This window comes from Lates calcarifer, linkage group LG19 (genome assembly GCF_001640805.2).
Source record: "Lates calcarifer isolate ASB-BC8 linkage group LG19, TLL_Latcal_v3, whole genome shotgun sequence".
NCBI classification, from domain to species: Eukaryota; Metazoa; Chordata; class Actinopteri; family Centropomidae; genus Lates; species Lates calcarifer.
In genome coordinates, this window is record NC_066851.1 from 6,922,411 (window position 1) to 6,950,343 (window position 27,933).

Sequence of the window (27,933 nt, forward strand, 5' to 3'; positions counted from 1 at the left end):
ATGAGCCAAAAAGGTCAGAAACAGCTGCTTTTTATATATACATAGTGGAGTAAAATGTAGAGTGGAGTAAATGTATACAGCTGATATTGTAGTTACAGACTGAGAGTATGTAATACCATTCTAACTGATTTTTGTGCTGTTTTGTTATGTGCTGTATATCTTCCAGCCACATCTATCAGAGAGCTGCTGATCTCGTCTTATCAAGAAAGTCTTCAAATAATAGATGGAGCCTTATTCCACTCTATACAACGGTAATAAACTATCAGCTGAATTAACAAACTGTCTATCTCTATTTTAACTGAAACAAAAAAGGACAGATGAAACCTGTCAATTTCTGTGCACAGACGGAGCGCACCCTCATCCTCCTGCTCACATGTTTACATTCCTTCGGCAAACTGAGCCTGAGACCCTGGAGATTTCCCGAGCTGCAGAGGTTTTTCAAACAACTCTGCAAGTCCTGAAGAACAGAGCGAGACAGAGATATAAGAGGGATGTCACGGCATCAGGTAGAATTGTTTTCTTTTGTTAAATTCAGAGGATTCCACTATGTAATAAAAATTCAGAGACAGTTGGACACCATGGAGTCAGAGCAACTTTAACACAACCAACATTTCTAATTGGTCCACTGCCACTGTTTTGTTTTTTTTTTTTCATTTTAATAGTCCTATTACACTGAATAATTTAAATGGATACAGACTATCACTAAAGTCCTCATAAAGGAAATTTAAAAAAACAAAAAGGGACATTCTATTATTGTTTCTCATTTGATAGTGTGTATCCTTTCAGATTTTATATGCTGAAATGATGAAATATATGATTGACTTCCACTGAATATAGATTGTATTAACTTGACTATCTCACTATGTTAGAGCTGTTGTCATGGGATGATGTGGAGCTGATTGCAGAGCTGTCCAAGTGTCCTCCAGCAACACATCCAGCCATGTGTCATCCCTACTCAAAATACCGCTCCATATCTGGCCTCTGCAATAACAGGTAATGAAAGGAACTGGTGTCTTATCTTTTGATATGTCAAAGATCCAGGACCATGCTGTTTTACAGTAAAGGGTGTTATGATATAAGAACCAATAATGCAGGCAGATTCTTTTTGGAACTAGATCCAAAGTGAATCTCATTTTTTATAAACTACGTACAGTGAATAAAGTGAATAAGCATTACAATAAATAAAAGTAAATTGAGTATAAATAAATAAATAAATAAACAAACAAACAAACAAACAAACAAACTAGGGGTGGGACGAGCGCTCATGCCATGAGATCGCGATATTAGAACGTAACGATATTCGTAACGACGAAAAGCTCGCGAGACAGTATCCAGCTGCAGCTAGCATGACCGACGAAATTAAGGTGCGTTCCAGTTGAACTTGGAAGTCGGAATTTCTGAGTTCCTAGTCGGAAGTTTCAACTGGAGCACCGCCTGAAGTCGGATTTCCAACTCAGAAAGTCGGAGAAACTCCACTAACCCCGACATAAGAATTAAAGATGGTTGCTACTCGCATCAGTAGTAGTGAGTAGTCTGTTAACTTTACTGTTTACAGCAGTTCTGTCATTTGTTTCACATTTAGTCAGTCATGCACATAGTAATGCTCACTTTTTATCCGTGGACATGTTGCTACGCTGTTTGCATGTGCAAAATACCGTGCAAAACGCTGTTATCAGCGGGTATTGCTAACAGTAGCTAGCAATGCCAATGGGTAGACCCGAATACGTTTGAATTAGTTCACGGTCATGGATTAATGTACGTTTCAACAGTAATTTGAGCGGCTGTTTAAGAACGTTCTGAAATGTTTTCGTCAAAATCTGATGTTAATAACTGAGGTGTTGTTCATGTGGGGTGCGGATTTGTTTGGAACGTCTACTCCGAAAGAGCAAAACTATTACAGACTTTCTTGGAAGAGTCCATGCTTTGCCGACTCGTTTTCCCGAGGCCGTCCACTCATAGGTGACGCCACTCGTCACACAAACAAGACACGACCAACATGTAAGTACTTCAAGAGAACAGTGCCGTACACCGTGGCTAACACAGCAGTACGCAATGACACCAGTTCTTTAAGAAGAACATGACCATCTTTGGCTAAATTTAGGATAAGATCATGGTTTTAGTTTAATACTGAAAAACTCAACATCGACTTGAAGCAGAAGATAAGGCATGTTTGATTTATTGACAGTTAACCCAAGTCAGTAGATACTGCATTGTGGGTAATTGCCTGTTTATTTTATTTTTTAATAAGGAAAAGGAATGTGTGGAATAAACAAGACAGTTCTCCTGCATTAATTCTGACCCTTGCCTTTTTTCCTGTCCATTGTCATATATTATTATATGGGCACAATGCTAATGAGTTGTATAAACTTTTGATGCAGACTGTGGCTTCTTCTTTGTCATATTTATTTTGGTGAGCCATTTTGGTTGCTTCCTTAACACTAATTGTTTGCTGTGCTGCACATGGTTTTCCGTGGTTTTGAAAGATGCCCTTATATGGTCTCAACAGCAAAAATAGTGACTACACCTGAATCACTATTGTGTCAATCAGTGATAGAGAGTAGCAAAAATATCTAGCAAATCCCTCAATTTGCTAACCTAGCATAAGTAGTTGATACTGATTTGATGTCGGTAAAAATGCAGTATTTTAAACTCTTGCTGACCATTTGGAGGAAAACAAATACTGTTGCATTCATATACTGTTTTGCAGTGCAGCATTTTTGGACATGCTTCCATGATTCTTTTTGTCAGGCAAAATCCTCTCTGGGGAGCAGCCAACACTCCCTTGGTCAGATGGCTTCCAGCTGAATACGAAGACGGGGAGAGAGAACCCAAGGGTTGGAACCGAGGATGGCTCCATAATGGATTCCAACTTCCCCCGGTAATCTACAAAATGCCGGTCCGACGGACACAAAAGTCTTGGTGGAGAAATTAGAAATGAAACAAGCTCACCCTGCAAACCAGAGTTAATGTTGCAGTCCATTTATTTTTCTAACCTGTTTTACAGCAGATAAAGTCCACTGCAATTTAGGAACAGCAGAAGTGTGTGAGAGATGACATAGATTACAGCTGCATTTGAATATTATGTCCTGCACTTTCAAATACACTATTTCCATAGCTTGAAAGGAGTTGGTTTCCAGTCGTGTGGATAAACATTATTCCTCTCAAACAGCAGATGAAACTGTTATGCTGATATTTGTATTGAATCCCAGTCTTAATTTATGCACTCATTATATAGTGAGAGTGAGGTCTTTTAGTGGAAGAACTCATGAAATATGCATTAGTTGTATCCAGCCTGTAGTTTACCTCTGTATAGAAGAACTATAATTTACTAGTGATTTAGATAATTGATAATCTTTGATCACAACTTTTCTATTTCTTATAAAAAAAGGGGTCAAATTAATCATATCTTGGATGCTTAATGCATTGCATAACTCATTTTTAATCAGTTGCCAAAATCCTTTTTGTTGGATAAATTAGGATATGAAAGAAAAGAAGCTTGCCAGAACACATCACAGCCCCTTGTTTGAGCTTAAGACATCTATCTATTTATAAGTAAATGAATTAAAGAGTAAAGTGGTTCTTGCAAACAAGAAAGCTATTGTTCATCATAACCCCTGACTGGGATATGAAAGTCCTTCCTCAGAATATGTGTTCATTTCTGTTAATGATGAAAACACTGATAAATAGCAAGTGACTGAAGATATGGTTGGGGGGGGGGGTCAAGCAATTGCACACTGTAAAACATAGTACTCATTGTCATCCAAATAACAAATCATACTGTGTCAACAGCCACGAGAAGTCAGCAGGAAAATAATAAGGAGCTCCACCAAAGGTAAAGATGACATCTATTCTCAAATGCTGGTGGAGTGGGGACAGTACATTGACCACGACATAACCCTTACTCCTCAAAGCACTGGCAGCGCTCTTTGGACTGATGTGGACTGTTTGAACACATGTGAAAATGTCCACCCATGCTTTCCCATTGAGGTAAACTGAAAGCACAACACTGGTACAGTTTGCTTACCTGTATCTTAACTGCTCTCTTGTCACAGTCCTGTATCTGAAAGGAATAGTTCTACATTTTGGGGAGTATGCTTATTTTCTGTCTATCCAGTCAATATAAAGCTAGAGCCAGCAAATGGTTACCTTAAGTTAGCATAAAGACTGGTTTCCTGGACTTGCTGACTTCCCACACAACCAGCAGAAACTCCAGGGATTTATTACTCTTGACCAAGAAACAGTCCTGCACTCTCTGCAACTCTGCTTCAGTCTACAAATTGCTTCACATTTAGGTTTGTATGGATTAAACAAATTAGTGAATTTTAGAGTTGGTAGGTGAGTTTTGTTACCATGGCATTTATGTTAAGCTTTAGCTATGGGTGGGAATGTGGGATAGATATAAGAGTGGTTGGTCCTCTCATCTAGCTCTACAAGAAAGCAAAGTGTAATTCTTAAAGTGTTGAACTGTTCCTTAAAAAATGCATGATCATAGATAAATTTGATAGATAACTCAAAAGTAGTTTAAGATTGTATTGAAGCAGTTTGTCATGACTAGCTTTGTCCTCTCTACAGATACATGACATGTTCTCTGGTGCACAAGGATGCATGCCTTTTTTTCGCTCCGTACCAGTCTGCTTCGTCAATATCGGGTCAGATATTGGACAAGCTCTGCAGCGACAGCAAATGAATGCCATTACATCATTCATTGATGCTTCAGTTGTGTATGGCCACACTCCAAAGCTAGAGAGCCTCCTCCGTGACCTCTCTGGCCTTAATGGGAAACTTGTTGTCAACAACCAATTCAGGGATCCAAAAGGGAGGCCCTATCTTCCCTTTGTAACTACTCTGCCATCCAACTGCCAGCAGGATCCACAGGGGGAGAGAGTGGAGTGTTTCAACGCTGGAGACAGTCGGGCCAACGAGGGTATGCCCCTGACCTCTCTGCATACATTATGGCTTAGGGAACACAATCGAATCGCAGAGGCACTGAAATACATCAATGATCACTGGAGCCCCGAGACTATCTACCAAGAGACCCGCAAGATTGTTGGAGCTCTGCACCAGGTATGTGACTAGTTACTAAAATTAAAGCAAGTTTAAACTGACTAACGTGCTGTGCTGACAATCCAGAATATGACGCAGTGCACACCATAGAAAGCTGCGTCTTAGGGCAGCAACTATCATTATTTTCATTATCAGTTTTTGTCATTATCTGCCATTTTGTCTGCAAAACAAATAAGTGTATTTCACAAAATGTCAAACTATTCTTTTACATTGCTTATTTTGTCTGTCCAACAAGTCAAAACTCATAGATTTTACCATTTTTTTTTACCCTTACCTCTCATTTTAACAGTTCAGTGAGTTGTGATAGATATGTTTTTACTGTATGGTAATTTAAAAAGAAACAGTTATCTTTTCTAGCATACAGAGTGGCAACCACTCTGTCTCATGCTCCACACCAAAAACATTTTACATTTTACAGCTGGAGCAAAGTGCTAACATCTGTAACATCCAAAATTCATCCATCTTTGTCAGAATCCCTGAGGTCTCACATGAAGTGTAAAAAAAGGGGGGGTGGGGGGGGTCTGCCATTACTTTATACAAAATGGCCTCTGTACTGTAATTCAGTTGTTCAGGTTTCAGGTGAGTGCCCTTATTGCCTTTTAACAATAAATTAAATAATCACCTAAGGTTATCAGAGACAAAAACACTTTTGTTTGTTTTTCAGCCTGCTTGTAGGGTGGCACATCAATAATAAATAGATCTGGAAATTGCTGCAACCAGCTATAACAATAGGTCAGTAGTTTCTACAGTGTGTAGACACTGTACTACGATGAGTTTAACCATGATCTGGGTTTTGTTTGACTACATACATTAGAACAGCTCATACTTACTATTTACTGCTACACAGAGTCTCCACATACACATTATCCCCCATTAAAACACTTTAAAAATTTAGTAAAATAAATGCTAGATGTGATACAGAGATGATAGTGATTAGAAATTTAATGGAGGTCGTGCTCTGTTTGCTACGTGGTTCAGACTAGCAGAATTTTGAGTGATTCACATAAGGAGGTTGTGGACTTTTTATACCCTACACTCTGTATGTAGGGTACTGTACTAGAGTACAAGTACTGTTTGATGCTATTGGTGAAGGTAGGAGACACAACTGTGTGATGAAAATAAAGCAATTCACAGCCATAAAGTTTCTATTGAGGAACATAAATGATGCCTGAGGGGAAACAAACTAATCTAGCCTTCATGAGTGTGGTTTTAGTTTTACAATCTGCAGATGCCATTTGCAATTACATGTTATTGAAGAAGGGCAAACTGATATGAAGAGTGTAAGGAGTATTGTTGATGTGTTGTTGAGGAGAAAACTTTCTGTTATGGAGCAAATTGTGACTCGGGGTCATTACAGTAAAGAAAAATAAGTCTTGACTGGAGCTTTTACAGAGATGAAAATAACATTTTTGTATGTATTGCTGTGATTCTAAACTGCATAGAAAAATGGTAAAGCATTGCAAAATCAATAAGATTAATTCAATTAGAGTTTTAATACCTGATTTAAAAACCACACTGTGCTGCAATCTATTGAATTCATAAAGCAAAAAGTACTATTCATCTAGTTTTGAATAGGGGTTAGGTGATTAACATATAATGTCACCAAAACATTATATCGACCACTTTTTAAAATTTCCCCTTTTGTACATACATATTTTAACAATAACAGTGCAGCTTAAATTCAAAAGGAAAACACAATGCAGTTCTCATTATAACTTCAGCTTCAGTACATTCATTCAGCACAACTCTTTTGTGTCAGTTTTGTTTCCAGCATTTTGTAAGTGCTTCTGTGTGACAGTTTAGTTTTTTTTCTTTTCTAATTCATAACACATACTTGGGGCCATTTGGAATGAATAATAGTGAATAGTATTGATTTCCACAAATTCAGATGACTGTAGCCACATTTCATTAAATGAGCACAGGATTAATACTTGACAAATGAAAAGAGTCAAAGCACAATGTATCTGAAGACAGGAAAACAATCTCGTCCATAGCTTTCAGTTATATCACAGCATCTTCCCTGCAGTAGAATAGTAGATATGAATCTCATCTTTTGAGCCAACATGGACAAAAAGTACTGAATGTGCTCAAGAAAAATGAAAATTTGAACAGCTACAATTCTATAATAACTGTACAAACTCCATCTGCTGATGAAGATCATGTGATTGAAAGCTCCACAACAGCTTCTAAATATACCTAGTGGTGATTTGATTTTGTTTACTGTCAGCTTACTTAATTAAATATTTGCTGTCTGTGCTAATTAATGTAAAATATATCATCTGGATATAATAGGAGTAGCAAAGATGCACTCACAGTGAACAAACACTGATAAAGATGCTGGTTATAGTGAGTGTGGCATGACTGTTGTTTGAGTGGCATTTATGTGATATGCAATGTAAGCTGAGCAAGGCAAGGTAAAGCTAAATAGTGAAAAAAAATCCTCTACACAGGAAGATTTCTTTTGATTTAAGTGATTCAGAACTTGTTTGACCCTGACAGCTGCTGTTTTAAGTCTGATGACTGTAAGAATCAACCAGCCGTGCAATCCACTACTTTGCTGTCATTGCAAAGTCTCAGCAGAAGGATCTTGTACAAATCACCTCAGTGGTGATGCTGCAGTTTCCAAAATTGGAGGCAAAGTTGGTTTCCAACAGTCCCTCTAAGCCCATGTTCGAAATGACATTCTACATTTTATGTTTTTAACAGTTGATTACATGACTACTGGTATGTTAAAGACTTTAGCATCTTTCAGCTTCTTTCACCCGCAACTTAAATGTTTTGGTTAGTTAGTGTTGTTTTCGAAAGCAGGCAGCTGCTTTCAGTGAAAAATCTCTAAAAATTTACCACCCTACAATGTATGGCAGACACACAATTAGCCTTAGCTAGAGTATCATTTCACAGCTTAAGAGCCAGATATTTCCCTCACATTCAGTGTATCAACTGTCAGTGTTGTATTTACATCTTGTATCTGCTGTACCCAAGTGTCCAGAATATTGCAGGTTTAATGAATATGTGGAGTTTTCCCACAAGCTAGGCAACATTTTATTCCTGCCCTGTAGATTCTTGCCAAGGGGAATAAATAGTGGATTGTACCATCTAGAAATTAACCTTGTTGTTTTTTCCCATGTCTTTTTAAATCAGAAATAACTTCCTCTGTGTTTCAAAGTAGCATCTTTGAACGGCCTCTTCTTCTTCGTTAATATACATCTGAACCAGAACGCTGCTTATGTGGCTTTGCTCAGCATAAATCTCAGACACATTTCTGCTAGTATGACATAAGGCTCTTCACAGCAGGGCAGGCTTCAGAGCCAAGCGGAAAAACTGTGTCAAAGACTGACAAGTCATAATCCTTCATCGTATACACAGTCTACAGAAAACACTCACACTTCATACCAGTTAGCAGACACATGGATTTCTCTGCCCTTTAACTATTATCTATATATATATTTTTTCCATGTACAGAGCAAAGCCTTTTTGCTGCTGTTACCTTTTTCGTAGCTGTTACTGTCTTGGTAGCAATGGATGGCAGGCAGGCTGTGCAGCAGTGACTGACTGGACTGAAAGCAGCTCTTTCTATTACTTGCAGGTTGAGAGCATTATTGATGGTGATCTTGGGTGCATTCATAAAATGTAATGACCAAAATATGTTTTAATGCAAATGATTCATTGCCTCTACTGTAGGGGACCAGTGACCCTGGTGCTAGGCTGTAAAAGTTTCTACAGCATTTTTGAGCAGAGGGAAACAAAATCTGTAATGTTTCAGATTTTTGGAAGGGTGACATTTGACTACAGCAGCGGATTAACAGCTGCTATTTTCAGGTGACTCAGGGACAATACTAGAGGATAGAGATTTACAATATTAAAAGGAGATGGGTCTAAGGTGGGGGTTCTTTAAATAATTTGTGAGAATGAGGCATAAAAGGCAGGTACTGTAGGGAATTTACATACTGTAGCTATAACCATGACCAGCTTGGAAAATCCTTGTATTGGAAGTGGAGTGAAAAGTGAAGGACTATCTGGTCTGACCAGGCTGCAAGCCGGCAGACTGTAACCGTATCTATTTTTTCACAGAAGAAAAATCTCAAATTCTCAAAGATGAAGAATAAAGAAGTACCAAAGCTGTCTGTGTTTCTCAAGAGAAGAGTGTAGAATTCAACAAAAGGTCTGTACTGCATCACACAGTTACCGGAAGATTATTACTACAGACAAGCTCCACTTCAAGCATAGTAAATAATAGCTAGTAGTCAACAAATACACCAGTTACACACACACTAGCACATGCTCAACATGACTTATTGTGACAAAAGAAGACAGATTAGCGGGATAAAGGCTGGTTAAAGGTGTTGTACAAAGATTAATGAAAGCAAAACACTTCCATTGAAGGTACACATTAGAATCTCTGAACCACAACCATAATTTCATTTGTTAGATATCCTTTGATCCTTTGCCATGAAGTTGCCAAGTAAGTTTGTCAGTACGCCATGACAGTAAGCCAGCATACACCCTACCAGGACTCGCACCAAAATGTCTGTTCTGATAAAGGTCTAGTGCAAATCAGGATTCAAAAGCACATGGTTGTCACCCACTAGGCTAAACTACATTTATAATAACCACACAACTAGTATAATCTAATCGCCATTTTCTGGGGTAGACATTACAAATTCCATCATCTATTGAGCTTTACTTGATTAGTTACTTGACTTTACCTCCAAAAAAAACACACTTTGTAGAGCAACGGAGCTAGCTGTTGCAGCTGAGTTTTAAAGCTGTAGCACTTGTTTCAAGTTTAATTTTAAATTCAAGGCTGTAGAGTTAGGCCCTTTGGTCAGAGATAGCTCAATCAGAAACATCTCATATAATCCATAGTAACAACAAATTCTCTACTACTATTAACTCATAAACATGACAAACAAATAGATGGTATAGACATACATTAATGCTACTGTATTTATTTTTAATATTGGCTTTGAAATGTCTGCCTATAATGTGAAAACTTTGCTCTTAATCCAATCCCATTGAGGAAAAAAAGCATCCAACTCCAGAGCCCTTTGCTGCTTTCAGCAGCTTTCAGCTCATTGTTTTGTTTTGTCAGTCCATAAAGTTGACTCCCAACAACTCTCACCAAGCCACCTCCCCCATTTAAATCCTCAGGCAGCTGTTCTCAGCAAACAAGCTCACTCAGGGTGAATGTAATGAAGGATGCTGTTTTCATTCTGCATTATTCTTGACAAGTCACCAAAAAGCACTACTTTAATGCATTAAAATGTGTGCTGTGGCAGTAATTACCAAAAAACTCACTTCCAAGCCAAGGGTAGTGTGCAATTAGCCAGGAAATGAAACATTATTGTTAAAAGTATTTTAAGGCTAGTGCTGTGAGATGGATGCCAGTGGAATCATACCTGTTATGCATGTGTTACTGTGTATGTCAGCTGTAAGTGTCTACATCTGTGGAATATAGCGAGTTGTAGTAATCTAAGCAGGATGTAATAAAGGCATGGATGACCGTTTTTAGACTTATAGACAATTAGAATTGTTGAAATGTTGCAAATGATGGTTAAAGTTAAGCATGTTATCAAATATAACAACTGAGAGTTCTACAATGAGAGTTAATGCAGGAGGAAAAAGAACCTTAAGTGGGGGAGTTGGGGGTGGGGGTGGGGCATGTGATCAGTGGAAGAGTCTGGATCTCATGAGTATCTAATTCAAACATATACAGTGCTTTTAAAAGATTTGACCTAGACATGCTACAGCGTATAAATGGACAATAATCATGGTCCAAGGAAAGAACCCTGAGGCACTCCTTGAGTGAACTGGCTAGTGGAGGATTTACAATCATCTGCGTCCCTTTTAGAGATATAGGGGGGAAAACCATCCAAAACTGTACCCAACATGCATACCCACTAAAATCTAATGGTCAACTCTATTAAAAGACACAGTAAGATCTGAAAGCAATAAAACAGATGTTTGGCTGCAGTCAGCTGCTGAAAGAACTCTTAAGTGCTGTGACCTGATCTAAAAACCCAATGAAAAATTATTAATGCCTTTCATACCATCAGTGAGTAGTTCTGGTACTGTTTTTTTCCCAAGGCTTTAACCAAGAAGGGAAGTGAATATATTGGATGGAAGTTATTTAAAATGGACTGATCTAGAGATGACTTTTTGAGTGGTTATACGATGGCTAATTTAAAACATTCAGGCACTTAACCAGAAGTAAGTGATGAATCGATTATGGCTAGAATAAATGGTCAGATTGACTGAAATAGTACCTGAATATCTGATTAAAGAATGTATTATATGATCTACCCATTCTAAGGTATTCTTGTGATACAAGGTACATTTCAGTGAAAATCTATTCAAAACACATTTAGGATATGATGTGGCTCTGAAATAATGTGGAAAGTGGCCGGGGGAACAGTCGTGTGAAACTATTCATATTTTCTTTCCAACTGACTGCCTCTTGACAGCCACTAGAAAACAAATGGGGGGAGGGACTCTACAAGGCTTCCACAAAACGAATACAAAGGTCAGAAGCTATTTCAATACAGAGAGAAAGCCTGTTATTTGCTGGAAACAGGAAGTAAAAATGATCAACTAACAGCATCTGGATTTCAATCTGACTTGCATCTCAACTGTAGTACACAGTTGACAAGGCTATTGCTTGTTCACTGTGTAGTGTAGAGGGGCATTATAATTATAATTATATTCTATTTAAGTTTTAAGTGGTCAGAACATAGCAGGAGGATTATTGTAAAAAGCCTTAACAGTTTGAAGGGCCAGACCTTTGCTGTTTGGAGTGTTTCAGCCCATTAAGAAAGAGACTCAACTGCTGGGGAGCACTGCATTTATGAGCTCAGCTGTCAGATATTTAAATCCAAAAGGCAAAAAGCAAGCAAAAACATATAGTAAAAAATAGTAATTGTAATTTGCTAATTGCTTGTATTAAAGGAGCATTCCAGCAAATTGGTGTTGGACCCCCATTAAGTTGGGGCCTGTTGTGAAAATTAAAAAGATATCTAAATTTAAACAGAAGGGGCTTAGATAACTTGACATTTAGTATATTCCCCCCAAACCCTGGATCCTGCTTTTTCCATAATGCAACTGGATAGCGTTTTCATCAGACCTTCCCTGCCAGATAAATGCTCACATCTTTCATTTTTAACACAGACTTTCCGTCATACACTTGCTATCAATCCAAAATGGAGATGACCCTGATGACATCATCAGACTTGGGTGTTTTTTTTTTTTTTGTTGTTGTTGTTTTTTCTGAGTAAAATTATTTAGTTACTTTCCATCACTTCTAAACATGTGTCAGTCTAAGAGTGTTCTCCCCTCACAGTTGACATGTTGTGCACCTGTTTCAATTTGTGCAAATTGTTGTTTGCAGATCATTAATACACAACAGACAAATATTAGAATGCTACATTTTAATTCTCTTTGCAGGCTGGTTTTGTTTTTGTAGTGTGAGTCTGCACTCAGATCAGTCAGACTGCAGTCTGAAATTTTGATATTCAGTGAGTTATTTCAACCAATGAAGTGAAGATATCCATTCTTTTCCCTCATTCTTGCTTTAACAAGTTAATCTTAAACAGACTGTCTTTACACTAGATTAGAGGCAGCTCTGTTTCATTTCTTCAAAGGTATCTTCAAAGCAACAGAAAGTGAATTCTGTCAGGTTTTAAATCTTAGTTTTGGAACTTGAAAACTGATGCCAACTAATGTGTGTATAATTGAGTCTGTGCATTTGTGTGATACTGGATATGTTGAGATTCAGGTGGTGAACCGAGGCCTTTATAAATAGTGATGAGGACAGATGAAATTCTCTGCAGTGACCTGTGAGGGAACAAATGTGCATTCATATGTCCAAGCTCAGGTCATTACATGAATACTCATCTCACTGGAAATCCAACAGGAATTCCTCTTAGCTGTATGCATGCACACTTACAAGATATTATTAATCATTTCAGAGCAGGATATGTTGTGGTTATCTGTTAAGTGGTGTTCAGACTAATTAGGTGCTTATTCAGACTGTATGAGGTAAAATATGTGGCTTTATAGCATGCACACTGTCCTTAGTTTTTCCTTTTATGACTATCACAGAGATTCTTTTTGTTTTGTGACTCACAGATCATAACCATGAGAGATTATGTTCCAAAGATTATCGGCCCAGAATCTTTTGAACATTACATTGGACCCTATGGAGGATATGATCCAACTACGGACCCCTCTGCCTCCAATGTGTTTGCCACCGCTGCATTCAGGTTTGGCCACGCTACCATCTCTCCAATCCTCAGGAGACTGAATGAGAGCTTCCAGGAACATGAGTACTTCCCCCGCTTGAGACTGCAGGACACTTTCTTTAGTCCATGGAGAATAGTCAAAGAAGGTCAGTACAATCTTATGAAGCTGCCTGTTGGAACTAATAGCGTATCCTACAAGCACACTAAACACACCATAAAAAGCAGGGATGTGGAGGGAATGAAAAAATACCCTATTTAGGTCAGCTACAGCATTAAAAGCCTGTCTTTGTTGCATATAATTCCATAGACTCACATACGTTAGACCACCGAATAGACATCTTTTTATCTATAGACTATGAAAACCTGCAGCAATATGTCCTATCAAGTACATGACCTATACAGACTACCACTAATTATCAGTACATTACTTATTTATTACTTATTACATATTGATGTATAGGATAATACTTTTTCTATCATATACAAGAGATGCACTGTAAATGCTAACAAATTCTGATGTTTTTCAGCCAGGATTTTATTCTCATTCTTGGGGCCATTCTGATTATGGGACATGCCAACTTTGCACTCATTATGACCTTTGCTGTGTAGATTGTGTTTACACCACATGCAGCAAAACAGTGTACATCATGTCAAATTCCCCTTTTAAGCATGTGTGTTATGGTTATTGTTAGCTCAGTTGGAAGTTTAGCCTTTACTGCACAGAGTGATGGTGTCAACAGCTCAATACTAGGGGGCAGTTTTCACAGTCCTGAAGTTCAAGGTGTCTCTGTGCTTACTTTGAATCTGTAAGTAGTGTACAAACATGATTCTGTGATAGCTGATTCAGACGCCAGTCATAGTCCAGGATGCAGCTAACATAAGTCTGATGTGGAGACCTGTAACCTCCAGGTGACAATTTTTAACATGGTAAAATAACTTAAAATAACCTTTTTTGCAAAATATTATCGAAAGTTCTATATGAATAATTTCAAGTACTTGTCACAGAAATGATCCTTTTGAATTCACTACTGTAGCAAACTGGATAGAGATCTACTTCTGGGGAAACGTATAAGTAACTCAGCTAGCTGCCTTTAAAGCTTTAAAGCTCAATCATAATGTCAAACAGTATGCCTCCTACTGTAGCAGTTCAGCTGTGTAACATTAGAATCTTGAAATGTCTTTTCTTTACTGTTAGACTGCTTTGAAAGTTTGCAAAAACAAACAAAAACAAAAATCAACAACAACAAAAAAGCCAAAATACTGATTGTAAAAAAATATAAATAATTGCAACCAACTGGCACCTTTATTTGACAGCCGACAGTGTAGAACAAGATAGGAAACAAAGGCAGAGAGGGGGATTAACTTGTTAGGAAACAGTTGCTTATTTACACAATCAGCAGTTTCAGAGCAACATTAACTTTCATTTGGAGTCATTTTTCGGCCACCAAGCAGATATAAGAAAAATATTTACTCTCTTTTAACTCTTTTTTTGGTGTTAAGCTGCTAAATGCTCTATAATCTTCACCTGCTAGTCCCTAACTGGTTGTGGACAGTGTTTTTCTTTTTCTTTTTAGCGATTAGACAGGGAACCAAAACAGTGAAGTTGTGAGCCAGACAGTTAAACAATGAGCTGAAACTCCCTATAAAGCTCTTTAAAGCTGAGGGAAGCTGCATTGAGCTGATAATTCTCTGTAGGTTCATCAGTATGAGCGACCGCTTTCACATTAGCACACTGTTATAAAAGCATTAGAAAACTGTACACCACTATTCCTATCAGTCCAAATTAGTGTAATTGGAAAAATAAGAATATCATATCCTCACTAAAACAGAGCCCATGGTGTAGAGACTAACCACTACTAGTAACCATCAGTGCAAAAGGCAGCTGGTTCATCCATAAAGCAAGCCTCAAGTTACTTTTCCCAACTGACGCCATCCCAAATCACTGAGCTCCTCATTCTGTGGGACCAGCCTCCCTGCTGAGAAATGTCATGCCGGCTGATTGTTTCCTTGATCCCATCCCTTTCCCTGCCATAGGTTTATGACCATAGCTGAGGGTTAGAAAAGTCTAGATTTCTCAGCTTCAAAGCTCAGCTCTCACCTCACCACTTCACAGTCCCTCTGCATTATCGCAGTCACTAATTAGCAGTCAGTCGCACATGAAGGAGCTGCCAAACATTTAACCACGCATGGATCAATCAGTGCTATTTACACAAAAAGTACAATATGCTGCTCCATTACATAGCACAGAAACAGCGAGTCTCTTTGTGTGTAAAGTGAGGTTACACAGTTTCAGTAACTCCTGTCATAATGCAGCTATCCTTAAAATTATGAACAGGTGAGATTAAAGCAGGTGTCAGCACGTCCTGCACACAATGATCCTACTATTTTCTATTTTAATTCTCTATCTCTGAATTAAACATTAATTTTTAATGTTATAAGTTTTTTTAATTCCAGTTTTTACTGGCATTTTTAGAGAAATGAAAACAAATAACCAGGTACAAAACACAAGAAATAAAGACAAACTAAACAAAATGACAGCTTCATCTTAGCAATATTGTTTAACTCCATCAGTATCAGTCCATGACTGAGTCACCAGGTAACCCACAAACAACAAACCAGAAAAGAAAAAAAATGTAGAGAGAAATAAATAGTTTTAGGTACAGCCAAAGATACAGGAGCCTGCCCATTCAGCTTATATTCATTCGTACAGAAAGAAATATGAATGAACAATTCAATTAAACAAACCTGAACACCTGAAACCCTAGGTAAACATGATCTGCCCCCTTGGGAGTCACAGTTGAATTGGAGCTGATTCCAATTTTCAGCAATGTTAAGAAACATTTTATAGTAACTGAATGCCTTTTGCTGACCTCCGGCTGAAGATCTTAACTTGCTGCTGTGATCCAATGGTCAGTAGTTTTAAAACGGAGCACAAGTGTATTCCTTTTATGACACTGTGTGTTGTAATGATAAACAGCACATTCATCCTATTTGCCCAAATGAAACTGTTTGGACACCAGAGAGTCCGGGGGAAGCAGCCAATTCAAACTTAGGAGTGATATACAAACCTGTTTTCTGAACAGCATAAAGAAAGGATCTCTCCAGTGAAAACTATGTTTTTCTTGTCTTTTTGGTTTCATTTTTGGTAACACACAGTCAAAATAAGTGTGTGTTTTGCAGTTTGGTCACATCATCAACATCAACAGAAAACATATTTTATTTGCTACGCGCACTAATATTCTTGCATCCCGCAGAAAAAGAACAATGCAGTGTTTTACATTTACTGTGAAACAGCTTAAGTAGCACTGTTTTTGTTCCAAGGTGGAATTGAACCAATCCTGAGAAGTATAATTGGAACTCCAGCATTAGCTGTTAGCGCAAACATGCTGATGGAAGAAGAGTTAACTGAGAGGCTGGTTGTGCCTAAAATACTGCAGCACCTGGACTTGGCATCACTGAATCTGCAGAGAGGACGAGATCACGCTCTCCCAGGTAAGTCCTGGGCTGAGTCAGTGCTGTTCTATGGCAATTGCTTAAGCCTGTCAAATCAGAGTGAGCTTAAATACCATTTCCTTTGTTATTCCCTTTGTCAATATAGTTAAGGGCTTTGTGGTGATAAATTTCCATTAACAAACCATTTCTCTGTCAGACCATTCACACTCAACAGTGACGTTTAAAGCCGTCATTCAGTAACTTGAGTAGACAATGTCTGATCCTGTTAGCAGCTTGTCTCTGAAATTTGCTGCTTCCTGGTTCTTTACAGTGATGACCATGACAAGAAGAATGCAGTACCAACTTTGCTCAGATTTTTGTGGCTCACAGGTCATAAGACACCAAACTAAACTGTGTTACAAAAGGCTTGAGAACTTGATATGATTGGAGGACAAAAAGCCCACAGAAACAGCTCAGCCACACTGAATTGACAGTGATCTTACAGTCACATCATTCATACATGAGTGCTTACGCAGAACTACCAGAAACTGTTTTACTGACTGCAAAGCCATTAACATTTTATATCTTGTTTGTTTAGTCCAGAAATGCTGACAGCCTATGACAATACCAAGGAAGTCACCGAGGCACATAACCCTCCTTGAAATCGCATGTTGTTTTTACACACTAACTTTTTCTTACCTTTTGGACAGATAGCCACTTGTTTCCCTTTATTCTCATCTAAAATAAGCTAATCAACTCTTACATTTATCTTAGAGGCCTGAGATTAGCATCAGTCTTTTCATATAACTCTATAACGAGAAAACAAAATGTGACTAAATATGTTCATTATTAATTTATATTGTGCTGAAATAATTTTTCAGGATACAATGATTGGAGAGAGTTCTGTGGACTGAAGCGCATTAAGACACTGGATGATCTCAAAGAGGTTGTGGGAGACTACAAGGTTGCTGAGAAGATACTAAAAATGTATGGACATCTTGACAATATTGATGTATGGCTTGGAGGGCTTGTTGAAAACTTGTTTCCAGGCGCAAGAACCGGTCCCCTCTTCGCTTGCCTGATTGGAAAGCAGATGAAAGTGCTTCGTGATGGTGATAGGTACATTAATTATGCTTAATTTAAAAATTAAAAGAGATGAAGGCTTGAGTTAAGTGTATTTATTGGATCAACTACTTTTATTTTTCAGTTTTTGGTGGGAGGCTGAGGGTGTGTTCACCCAGCAACAGATGGCTGAGCTTTTAAAAGTTTCTCTGTCTCGGATCATCTGTGACAACACTGACATAGGGGAAGTCCCTTTTGATTCTTTCCGATTTGGGAAATATCCGTCTGATTATGTTCCTTGCAATCATATACCATCAATGAACCTGGAAGCCTGGAGAGAAGAGAGGAGCAGAGGTAGGCTTGAGAGGACTGTTGGCCTAGTCCTAGTCCTATTTTAAAAAAAGCATACACATTTCCTTTGAATTTTATCATTCCACTGCACATTAACATGAAAACTTTTATCACTCAATTCCAGACTTACAGCAGTGTGGCTCTCCAGCAACGATAAAGAACGGGGATTTCATATTGTCCTCTACATCTGGCAAACTGGTTGCTCTGTACTCCTGTTACCATGGTTTCAAATTAGAGGGTGCCGCTGTAATAGTTTGTGAGGGAAATGGTTGGAGTGATCAACCTCCACAATGCACAGGTATGTGAAGTATTTTTGTTTGACAACATCTCTTTGTAGTGATGTCATGCCATCTTTGTGGAGCAGTTAAACATGAAAGGGAGGTTCCACTGTCAGTTGGTTAATAGCTTATCCTTGTTGTAGTAACTGCTGTATAGTTAAATATACTGTATACTATAGATCATCCTTTGTAATACATGGCTCAGCACCACAGATATGCCCGAACATATACAGTATACTGTATATCCTCAGACATGCAGTCCTGTTGTGCTCTTGTCTGGCTGGTGCTTTACTGCTATCTGCTGGTACTAAGCGTGTAAAGGAAATGTTCCAATAGGAAATATACTGGGAATAGGGCCCTTTTGTGCAGCCCTTTCATCTTTGTTATATTTTAATCCCACCTCCATCAAAAAGGACAAAGTTGGATTTTCATGTATACATCAGGTTTTGAATGAGTTTAATCCATCACAAGCAGCCATTTCTGCTGAATGAGTGTAAAAATCACCTTGAAAGACAAGTGCTCCATTGCAGTGAAAGGAATGTCTTCTTAAATTTTGTAAAGTTTGATCCCTTAGTTGTAATGTATTCATTTCTTTTTATTATGATTTATATTTTTTGACCAAGCAACTTCTATTCAAAGAATTGTCCACAATATTCTTTCATATATCCCTTTATAAGGTGTTGTTATGAGATTTAATTTCATATCTTATTTCAGTTATATAATTATTAGAAACACAAAGCCTGATTTAATCAGCCAGTACATCTTCAATGTGGCATTGTCACTAATGATTGATTGGCATGATGTCACTGAGAAATGTAGGTGGGACTATCATTAATATGTCAGAAATTCTCAGGCATTTTATACCATTCAATTTGTTCAGGCACTTACACAAAGCGCCTTGATTTAATTGAGATTTTTATTACAGCTAAACATGTTTAGCAGCAAGTTTATTTCCTGTTTGTCTGTTGGCATGATTTTAACTTGGACCAAAGGGCCTCCCTAGCAACATGAGCCTGTGAAAGGTGTGCAATCAAGAATTTTAATTAATTACTTAATACTCATAATATATAATCTTTTTTTTTTTTTTTTTTACAAGATATATCTCTCTCATAGTTTTAAGTTAGGTTTCTCATAATTATTACATGCTGAGTCATGCTAAGTTAGTCAGGGATTATGGAATTATGGAAAAAGTGCAGCCTGATGTGAAGAGTCAAAAAGGCAAGTGACTAAAAGCAATAGTTAGATTTAACATACAAGATATAATGTGTTAATTTGTGGTAATTTTAGGTTTGGACAGAGCCAGGCTAGCAGTAAGTGTCTAGTGTGTCTTTGTGCTAAGCTAAGCAGCTGCTGGCTGTAGCCTTATATTTATCAGCCAAATAAGAGAGTGCTATCAATCTTCTTACCTAAGTCTCTGCAAGAAAAACAAATATGAATATTTTTCTAAATCTCAAACTATTGCTTTATTTAAAGTAGTTTCAGAGTAGGTCCACTGAAATGAAGAATAGTTTAATTTGGTCTACAATATATATTAGTAGAAAGTATACCCTTTTTGACTGGAACTTAGTTGGTACTTGTACTTTTTATTGTCAGGTTTGAATAAGCCCACAAGTTATTTCTCTGTAACCAATTGCCTGACTTTGGCAATTTGACTTGGTACAACCTAGTATATTTAATTTTGGAAAGTGTCACTGCTATTACTGAATCCCCCCACATAGAGGGTTACGCAATTCAATTCTAAATCAGCAATCATAATCTGTGCAATTTTCTCCCTCTCTACTTTATGTGTGCATATCATCAGTACTTCACAATCCATCAACCCTCTGACATAAAGTTTCACAGTAAGCATATCAAGAAATATGCATTAAAGACACTATGTACTTTTCAGTGTTCTTGTAAACTGGGTGTTAACACTACAACAGCACCTGTCAGTCTTTGCATGTCATATCACAGTGTGCAAGCGGAGACAAGGGAGGTCTTCATGGTATGACATGGTTGACTGCTGTTAGCTGGTTTCATTATTATGACGTGACATTAAAATAACACCACATTCTTTTCTGGTTCCAGGGAATCAACATTAAGTTGTTGACAATGCAGCGGATCCAGAACTGCTTCATAGTTTTATTATTAAACTCAGAGACATGGCGTTCCTAGCTTTATATATGTTTCATGATGTTGTTGATTAGGAGTGTTTTTAGAATCATAAACATGAAATAAAACATGTTTTAAATTTGAAGAAATTTAATGAATTAGAATTTTGTTCAGGAAAAAAATAAACACACTAACCTCTAAATCAAAGCACTTTGTTTTCTTTATATTGCGTAGTTTTACAAGAATTCATTTGAATGTGTTTTTTTTTTTCAGTCCAGCTTTTACTACTCTGAACATGAAAATACTATTATTCACAGTTCACTCCTAAAGGGACCTCTATTACATGACATATCCCTCTCTTTTTCCATGTTTCCTGTCTTCAAAAAAATCTCCAACTACATTTCCAAATAATAAATAACTGTTGTGATATTTCCAACCCTTTCTCTTGGAAATTATATTCATAGACTAAAAAACTTTTCCCAATTATGGTGACAGTGTAATTGCTGGATATATTATTTTCAGAGGCAATGATTTTTTTTTTTAATGACTGAATTGTTACATTTATTATAAGCAGCTGAGTCACAAGGAGGTGGTTAGGGTGGACGGCAGGTGTACAAAGTGCACCTGTCATCACCAGAGACCAGGGGTCAAATACATCTGTGGTTAGGTTTCTGAGGTCACTGTGAACTTTTTTCTGTATTAAATCAGACCACAGTCTTTGTGTTTTCAGCATTTAAACAAAGTAATTTCATCAAACAAAAAAATTGCTTAAATACATAACAAAATCACCAAAGCATATGTAAAATGGGTGTCAAGATGTGCATGAGAGTAGCGATAGTATGTGAGTGTTGAAAACAAAGTCAAGAACTGAAGAGGAACTAAGACAACCCAGCTGCTGCCTGCAGGGAAGGAGAGAGACGTAGAACTTTACAGACTGAGAACATCAGGCTCAGGGGTTCCCAGTTGGCATTAATGATCCCTGATAGTGATTCATCTGAAACACAGGCAGACAGAAACAGATTGGCAGGAAAGGGCATCTATAAAAAAATGTCACAGAGGGATCCCTACAGTACCAGCAATTAACTATACCAAACTCCAAGAAAACTCCAAATTCCAACACTGTCCCACCACCCTACTTACACCTCAGCAACTGGCTCCTGGAAGCACATTGAGAGAGAGCAAAGCAGAAACACAATAGAGAACTGCCAGAAACCCCCAAATTATCATAGAAACTTACTCCACTGGGGCAAAAGTGTCTGCCACAGTATAAGTACTGCCCTTAATGTGTTTAATCTCCAACCTATAGGACTTGAGCAACAGACACCAGTGCATCAGCATCTGATTAGGACAAAGGGTTGTGATCTGCATAGACAACCACTGGTCTACATAATGTGCCAATGTAAACCTCAAAATACCGAGGGCCCAATTCAGAGCCAAAGCCACTCACTGAATAGTTGAGCTGACAGAAATTACAGTACACTTCCTTGAGAAGTTGCAAACAGGCCAATCGATGCCATCCTCAGTTTCTTGCTACAAAACTGTGCCAGGAACCACATTATGAGCTTCCACCTGGAGCTTGAAAGGATCATCTAGACATGGTGCAGTCCAGACAAGCCCCCAATTTTGTCACAACCTGGCTCAGAAAGACATGACAAAAGTGAGATACACAGTGTTTTCAGCATTTAAACAAAGTAATGAGATGAATACCTAACAAAAACACCAAAACATATGGAGGGCGGGGGTCAGTGGAATCTGTAGTGTAGAGTGTACATGAGAGTGGAGACAGTGTGTGAGTATTGTGAGGTGCATGAAAACAAAGTAAAAATAAAGAGCTGAAGAAACACTAAAACAACATAACCTGATGACTACCTGCAGGGAAGAGGAGAGAAAAAGATCAACAGCGGCCTGTGCTTAATAGAATAGAAACACCATGGCCGGGGGTTCCCAGATGGAACTGATGATACCTGCCCTGCCCACCAGGCATCTGAAACACAGGCAGACAGAGAGAGATCGGCAGGAAAGGGCAGGGGTTGTCACATTAAACTTAACCATAAAAAATTTCAATAACACTATTGTCACTTCAAGTGAAAAAACTTATTTTCTGTAGCAAGTTACTCATATAAAAATGTAATTTCTAGGAGACAGAGTTGGGTAGCAACAAGTATTGGGAAATATAACACTTAAAAAAAAGTACTCCTAACAATAGCAACATGAGCTGACCGCTGACCTGTAACAGCCATAAGCTACCTTTACTTTCCTTTTTGAAATCTGGCCAAATGAGTCATATGCACCACCCATGACTGAATACACACTTCAAAGAAATCTACAAGACACTAAGTACATGACTCACTCATCAATCTGACTTGCACTGTTACTTGATGGATGCTTATTCAGATTACACTAGAACATTGAGGAGCCCTGGGAACTAAACTCAACTAACCAAACAACCAAAATGTACATTTGTACATTTGTTTGCATTTCTATCACATCTCTAAAGATTAGGTAAATTAGATTGATAAAAGATTAAAAAGTGATTTGTTTGAGGAGCATTTAAGTTTCATTTCTCTTGCTTGCTCACTCTATAGCGTGAGAAAATGCAATATGATCTAGGAAGTTCAGTTAGTAATTGTTAAATATGTTTAAATAATCAACGGAAAGAAACAGCGCAATGGCAGCAAGTGTGATATCTGTTATCATGTGAGGTGAACAGAGGAAATATAGAATTCAATTTACAGAATAACCACAGGAAATTGCTCAATGACTTCCCTTTTCATTCCAAACATTGAGTCTGGTTCGGCAACCCCCAGCACTCCTGATGTGCCAATGGGATGAAGTTAAAAGTACCACTATGTGATCATGTATTACAGAATCCAAATAAAATTTTGCAGCACAAAGCCTTCAATTTGGGCCATAGGACCCTGATGGACGTTGATCCAATTTTCTGAATCGAGTCAAAAGTTGTAGAAAGTATTACCAGACTTAAAACTTCAAGGTATGTGCAATATATGACAATGACGCTTGTATGCTAAAAAGCCTTAACAAAGTTATGTTAACCAAACCCTATCATTCAGGTTGTTTACTGTTCTTGAGGTAGATTCTCAAGCTCCTTGAAGCTAGCTTTAAATGGCAACACCTCTTCCTAGAAACAATCGCTCTGGATAAACAACAAATTATGCAACGGCAACACCTCTTCCCAGAAACAATCACTCTGGATAAACCACAAATTATGCTATCAACAGTTTTTGTAAGTCTTCAATAAAAACCTAATAAATTGCTGGTTCAACTTGAATTGATGTAACATGTGCCTAATGTCCCAGGCTTGTGTTTTAAACTCATGAAGGGTCAGTTATTAAACCAAGTTAGAGTAAATTAGCTCTACTTTGGCACTGACTGCAAACTCAGCCCTGATAGTTTCCCAGGCAATGGAATAGCCTACCATTTTTGTGGGGTAAGTATTGCCAAGAAATGAAACAAAGAAACACATAAAGTACTGAAGGTGTTAAGAAGATTCCTGGGTTCCTCAAAAAATGCTATGGAAAGTTGCCAGAAGTGTGAACAATCCTGCAAAGAAATGTTGAAGAGAGTGAGAACATCTGTGGGCTCCTCCTACTTTATACATGTGATATTCCCTTTTTGTGCATGTGTTTGTACATGTGCATGTATGGTCTTAAGGTCTGGAATATTGTTTGTGCTGTGACTCTTTGTGTTCACCTATTTTTGGCATTCAAACTGAGAGTTTGAGTCCAGAATTTCTGACTGCAGCAGTTTACTACTCATCTTTATGACACTTTGAGGGGTGGTCTCTTCCATAAAGCATTGGGCAAAAATCAGGGAAACATGCTGGACAGATTATCAGTCTCTTGGTCCCTTGCAGGGCTGACACATAGACAGGCAACTTGTTTTTAGCCCATAGGTTTGCAGGAGGACCAGCATGGTGGTGCAGTGGTTAGCACTGTTGCCTCATAGTACGAAGGTTCTGGTTCAGTTTTCATCATTCAGTTTGCTCTGTGCCAGTGTCAACTGGGATAGGCTCCAGCATTTTACAGTCTTTGGACTGTAATGTGACAATTGACAAGACAATAACAAATATTTTAGCTCCATGTCACTGTTTAGTCACATATATATGTTGCTGCATTTGTTACTTAAAACAGCATTTTAAGGTAATACTATGGTACCCTGTACATGAAAAATAATGACACAGGTGATCAATGTCAGGTTCAGTTTTTCCACAGAGAAATAGAGAGCCAACTTGCCAATCAACAGTGAATTCCTCTGTCAGCATTCCACTACAGCACCACCTTCTCAATGCTGCTAACTGTCATGTATCTGACACACCCCAATGCTAAAACTGCAGTCAGACCAGAAATGTTAAGGTGAAACTGGAGCAAAGTCACTAGGGTGCGGTGACTGCATTTGTGAACATTAACATTTTATTGTCCGTTGCAAATCATAAATAGAAAATAGTTTTCTAGAAGAATGTCAATAATGGATGATTGATTCTGTATGTTTTTGTTTGTTTGTTTGTTTTGTTTTAAATTTTAAAACCAAAACCAATATTTCAAGAGTTTTTAAGGTTGGGAACAAATTGGCATTAAATTGAAGACTAATAAACTATGACTACTAACTAACTAACTTTTTGTCGCAACTCAACCATCTGCAATGTTGAAATTCTACTTACATTAGTAGACCAACAATAATAAGCCAAAAATATAATATGATCAGCCACAATTGACATTCATCTGGATGTTACTTGGACACAATCACCCACCTGAATATTGTTGCAGACCAAGCATATCCTCCCAGGCCAGGTCCAACACCTTGGTCTCTTTGTCATGTTCCTCAATGCTTGGTCTACAACAATGTTTAGAGGGGTGGTACATGTCAAAGACTTTTTAGACTGTTGTTCATAATCAAGCCTGAGAAAAAGATAATATAGCTATGATAGTATGTAGATAAGTGGATTTTTTTTTCTAATGTTTCTAAAGTTTAGTCGATTTTAGAGACACAAACATGACAGTTGCATTGTAGTGTGGGGCCCAGAGATATTCCCTGTAAACAAAGACACTTACTGTATGAATAGGAGATGCAGCAAGGCACTGAAAATGATCACCCTGGTTATACCAATGGCAGGAGGCATGAATACGTCATTAGCTGAGTTACATTTCAATGTATGAATCACTGAATGAATCACAAGAAAAAGCTGAAGCCCAGTGAAAACAGGGCAGGGTAAGTGACAGTCAGTTCAGTTCATTACTTACCTTTCACCGAACAGGTTATTTTTAACATTGACATTTTAATCACATGTAAAAAAAAAACAAAAAACATTAACCTTAATGTGCTGGTTAAGTTATGGACTGGGGTTGAATCGGGAGCTTTAAAACTTTAATGCATTATGCAGTGATACACTGTCACAATCACTGAATTATATTTTTTGTTTTTTTCCTCATTAATACTATATGTATTATATTGTTTCCAATAGTCTATTCTCTTCATATCATTTCCTCTTGGTTATGCTGCTTCCAATACAGTCTGCTTATGTTAGAGCTTTTATCCAATCAGATTTCAGCCTCGTGTTGCCAAGTTAACAGAAATCTGCCTTGGGGCCTTCAGAATCAACAGTCCAGGCCCCGGTAATTTAAAATGCATGGCAATTAAACTGTTGCCTCCTTTAACCAATCAGATTTCGAGTTGGCAAGGCCAGGGGCATCTAGCAGGCCTTCGCTAACGTCAACATTTTCATGTAATTTGATTGGATGGTCAGAGAGCGTACTGGTCAGAGCTAGCAAACCGCATCTATAGCTACTAGCGCAAGCTAAAACACATTAGTATAGATTTAATAGCTGTTTTTTCAACCTACAATGGCTGGACGACGAGGAAAAGTTAAACGGCTCTGTTGTAGAGGTTAACTGTGTGTCTCAGTTCCAACAATCTTTTTCTATCGCTATGGAGGCTAATGCAGAAAGTTGAGCTTGCCCGGTCGACAGAAGCAGGTTTTTTATTTGTCTAGAAATAATCAGCAGTTTCGTGAGTAAAATGCATTTTACGTATATTTTATTGTTTAAGTTTTTGTAATGTTATTAGTTAATATTGATGCTTCTGCTGGATATGATGTGTGTGGAGCAGCTGCAGGCTGCAGTGCTTGGAGACCTATTGAACTCTGTTAATTGGGTCTTTATAGCATTGCTTCAGTAATGGCATTTATTCTGGCTACATGACATGCCTGTGTGATGCAGAGTTCTGTTATACTGCGTCTCTGTATATTGTTAATGCTTTCTATAGCCGTGACATCATAATGACAGTATTAAGAGGTGGGTTAATTCAGGTAGGACAGCAGTGACGGCCTAGGTATGAAATGCACGGCCCGCCACTGGCATTAAGGTATGTAATATCTAATCTGTGCATGTCAGCTTACACATTGTCTCAACTCTGATTCTCTCGAGGCTTCTCCACCTCCTGCCAAAGATACTCTCAGGCCCCAGAGTGGCTGCAAACGCACAGAAAAATCCTGCCGCTCCACTTCCCAAAGGAGACAGTCTCATCTGTCCAGACCTTTGACTTCCCTTATACAACCTGCCACTACTCTGTGCAGATGTCACTGCCGTGTGCAACACCCTGGCTGCTCCCACCCCTCCCGTTGTTCCTGAGGCCTCCATGCACTCCCTGGCTTCTGCTACTCACGCATCTCCCTTAGGTAGGCCTTACATTCCTTCAGGAGCAAACATTTCACCCCAATTAAGGTCAAAAATCCTGCAAGAAAAAGACATGAATCTAGTAAGTCTAATGCTCTCATCTCCAGAGTACGACAGAAAAATTTCCAATACTGGGAATATTTCAGCCGTCATTAAATCCGCAGACCCTCATCTAGCCAGGGACTTATCTATCGGGGAGTTTCTCGTGGCTTACAGGATTTTTAGAAAGGTGATACGTTCCGTTTATCCAGGCAGGAGAAGAACTAGACTCCTATCTGGCACTAATCTGGCATCTCAATCTCAAATATGGGAAAAACATATTCTATCAGTACCATAAAGCCAGCGCTGTACATCACCCATCACCCCAGTCCAACACCCGCCTTAATTGGACTGTTTTGGATATTGAGAGCTTTGTTATGCTCATTGAGGGCTCTCAAGTGGTTTCATGCTTCACCTGCGGTAACCTGGGTCACACAGCCCCCTTCTGCCCTCAGCTGCCATTTCTTCCACCGCAGCCCCCAAATCTAACCTCCCCGCAGCCCAAATACCTCCCTCTGGCCCGTGCTGACTGTAGAGGACGAAAGGTGGAGCTCTTTAATAACACACTGATTTGGAATAACTTTAATGAAAATGTCTCTTCTTACCCCAGCTGCATGTTTCTTCACATCTGCAGTGTATGCAAGGAGGCCCATCCACGATCAGTCCCGGCCCGATTAGCCCACCGCCATC

The 27,933-nt window shown here is 38.4% G+C and overlaps 1 protein-coding gene across 1 annotated transcript; it reads left to right on the forward strand.

Annotated features, from left to right (window-relative positions):
- On the forward strand, window positions 1-27,385 carry tpo (thyroid peroxidase). The gene is given in 14 exon segments (XM_051078340.1): window positions 1-13; window positions 167-251; window positions 345-371; window positions 373-506; window positions 870-993; window positions 2,749-2,878; window positions 3,790-3,987; window positions 4,573-5,064; window positions 13,189-13,447; window positions 16,623-16,793; window positions 17,615-17,852; window positions 17,941-18,149; window positions 18,271-18,444; window positions 26,956-27,385. Coding segments are annotated over 14 exon segments (2,505 nt in total). The 3' UTR covers window positions 27,207-27,385.
- The last annotated feature ends 548 nt before the right edge of the window (window positions 27,386-27,933 follow it).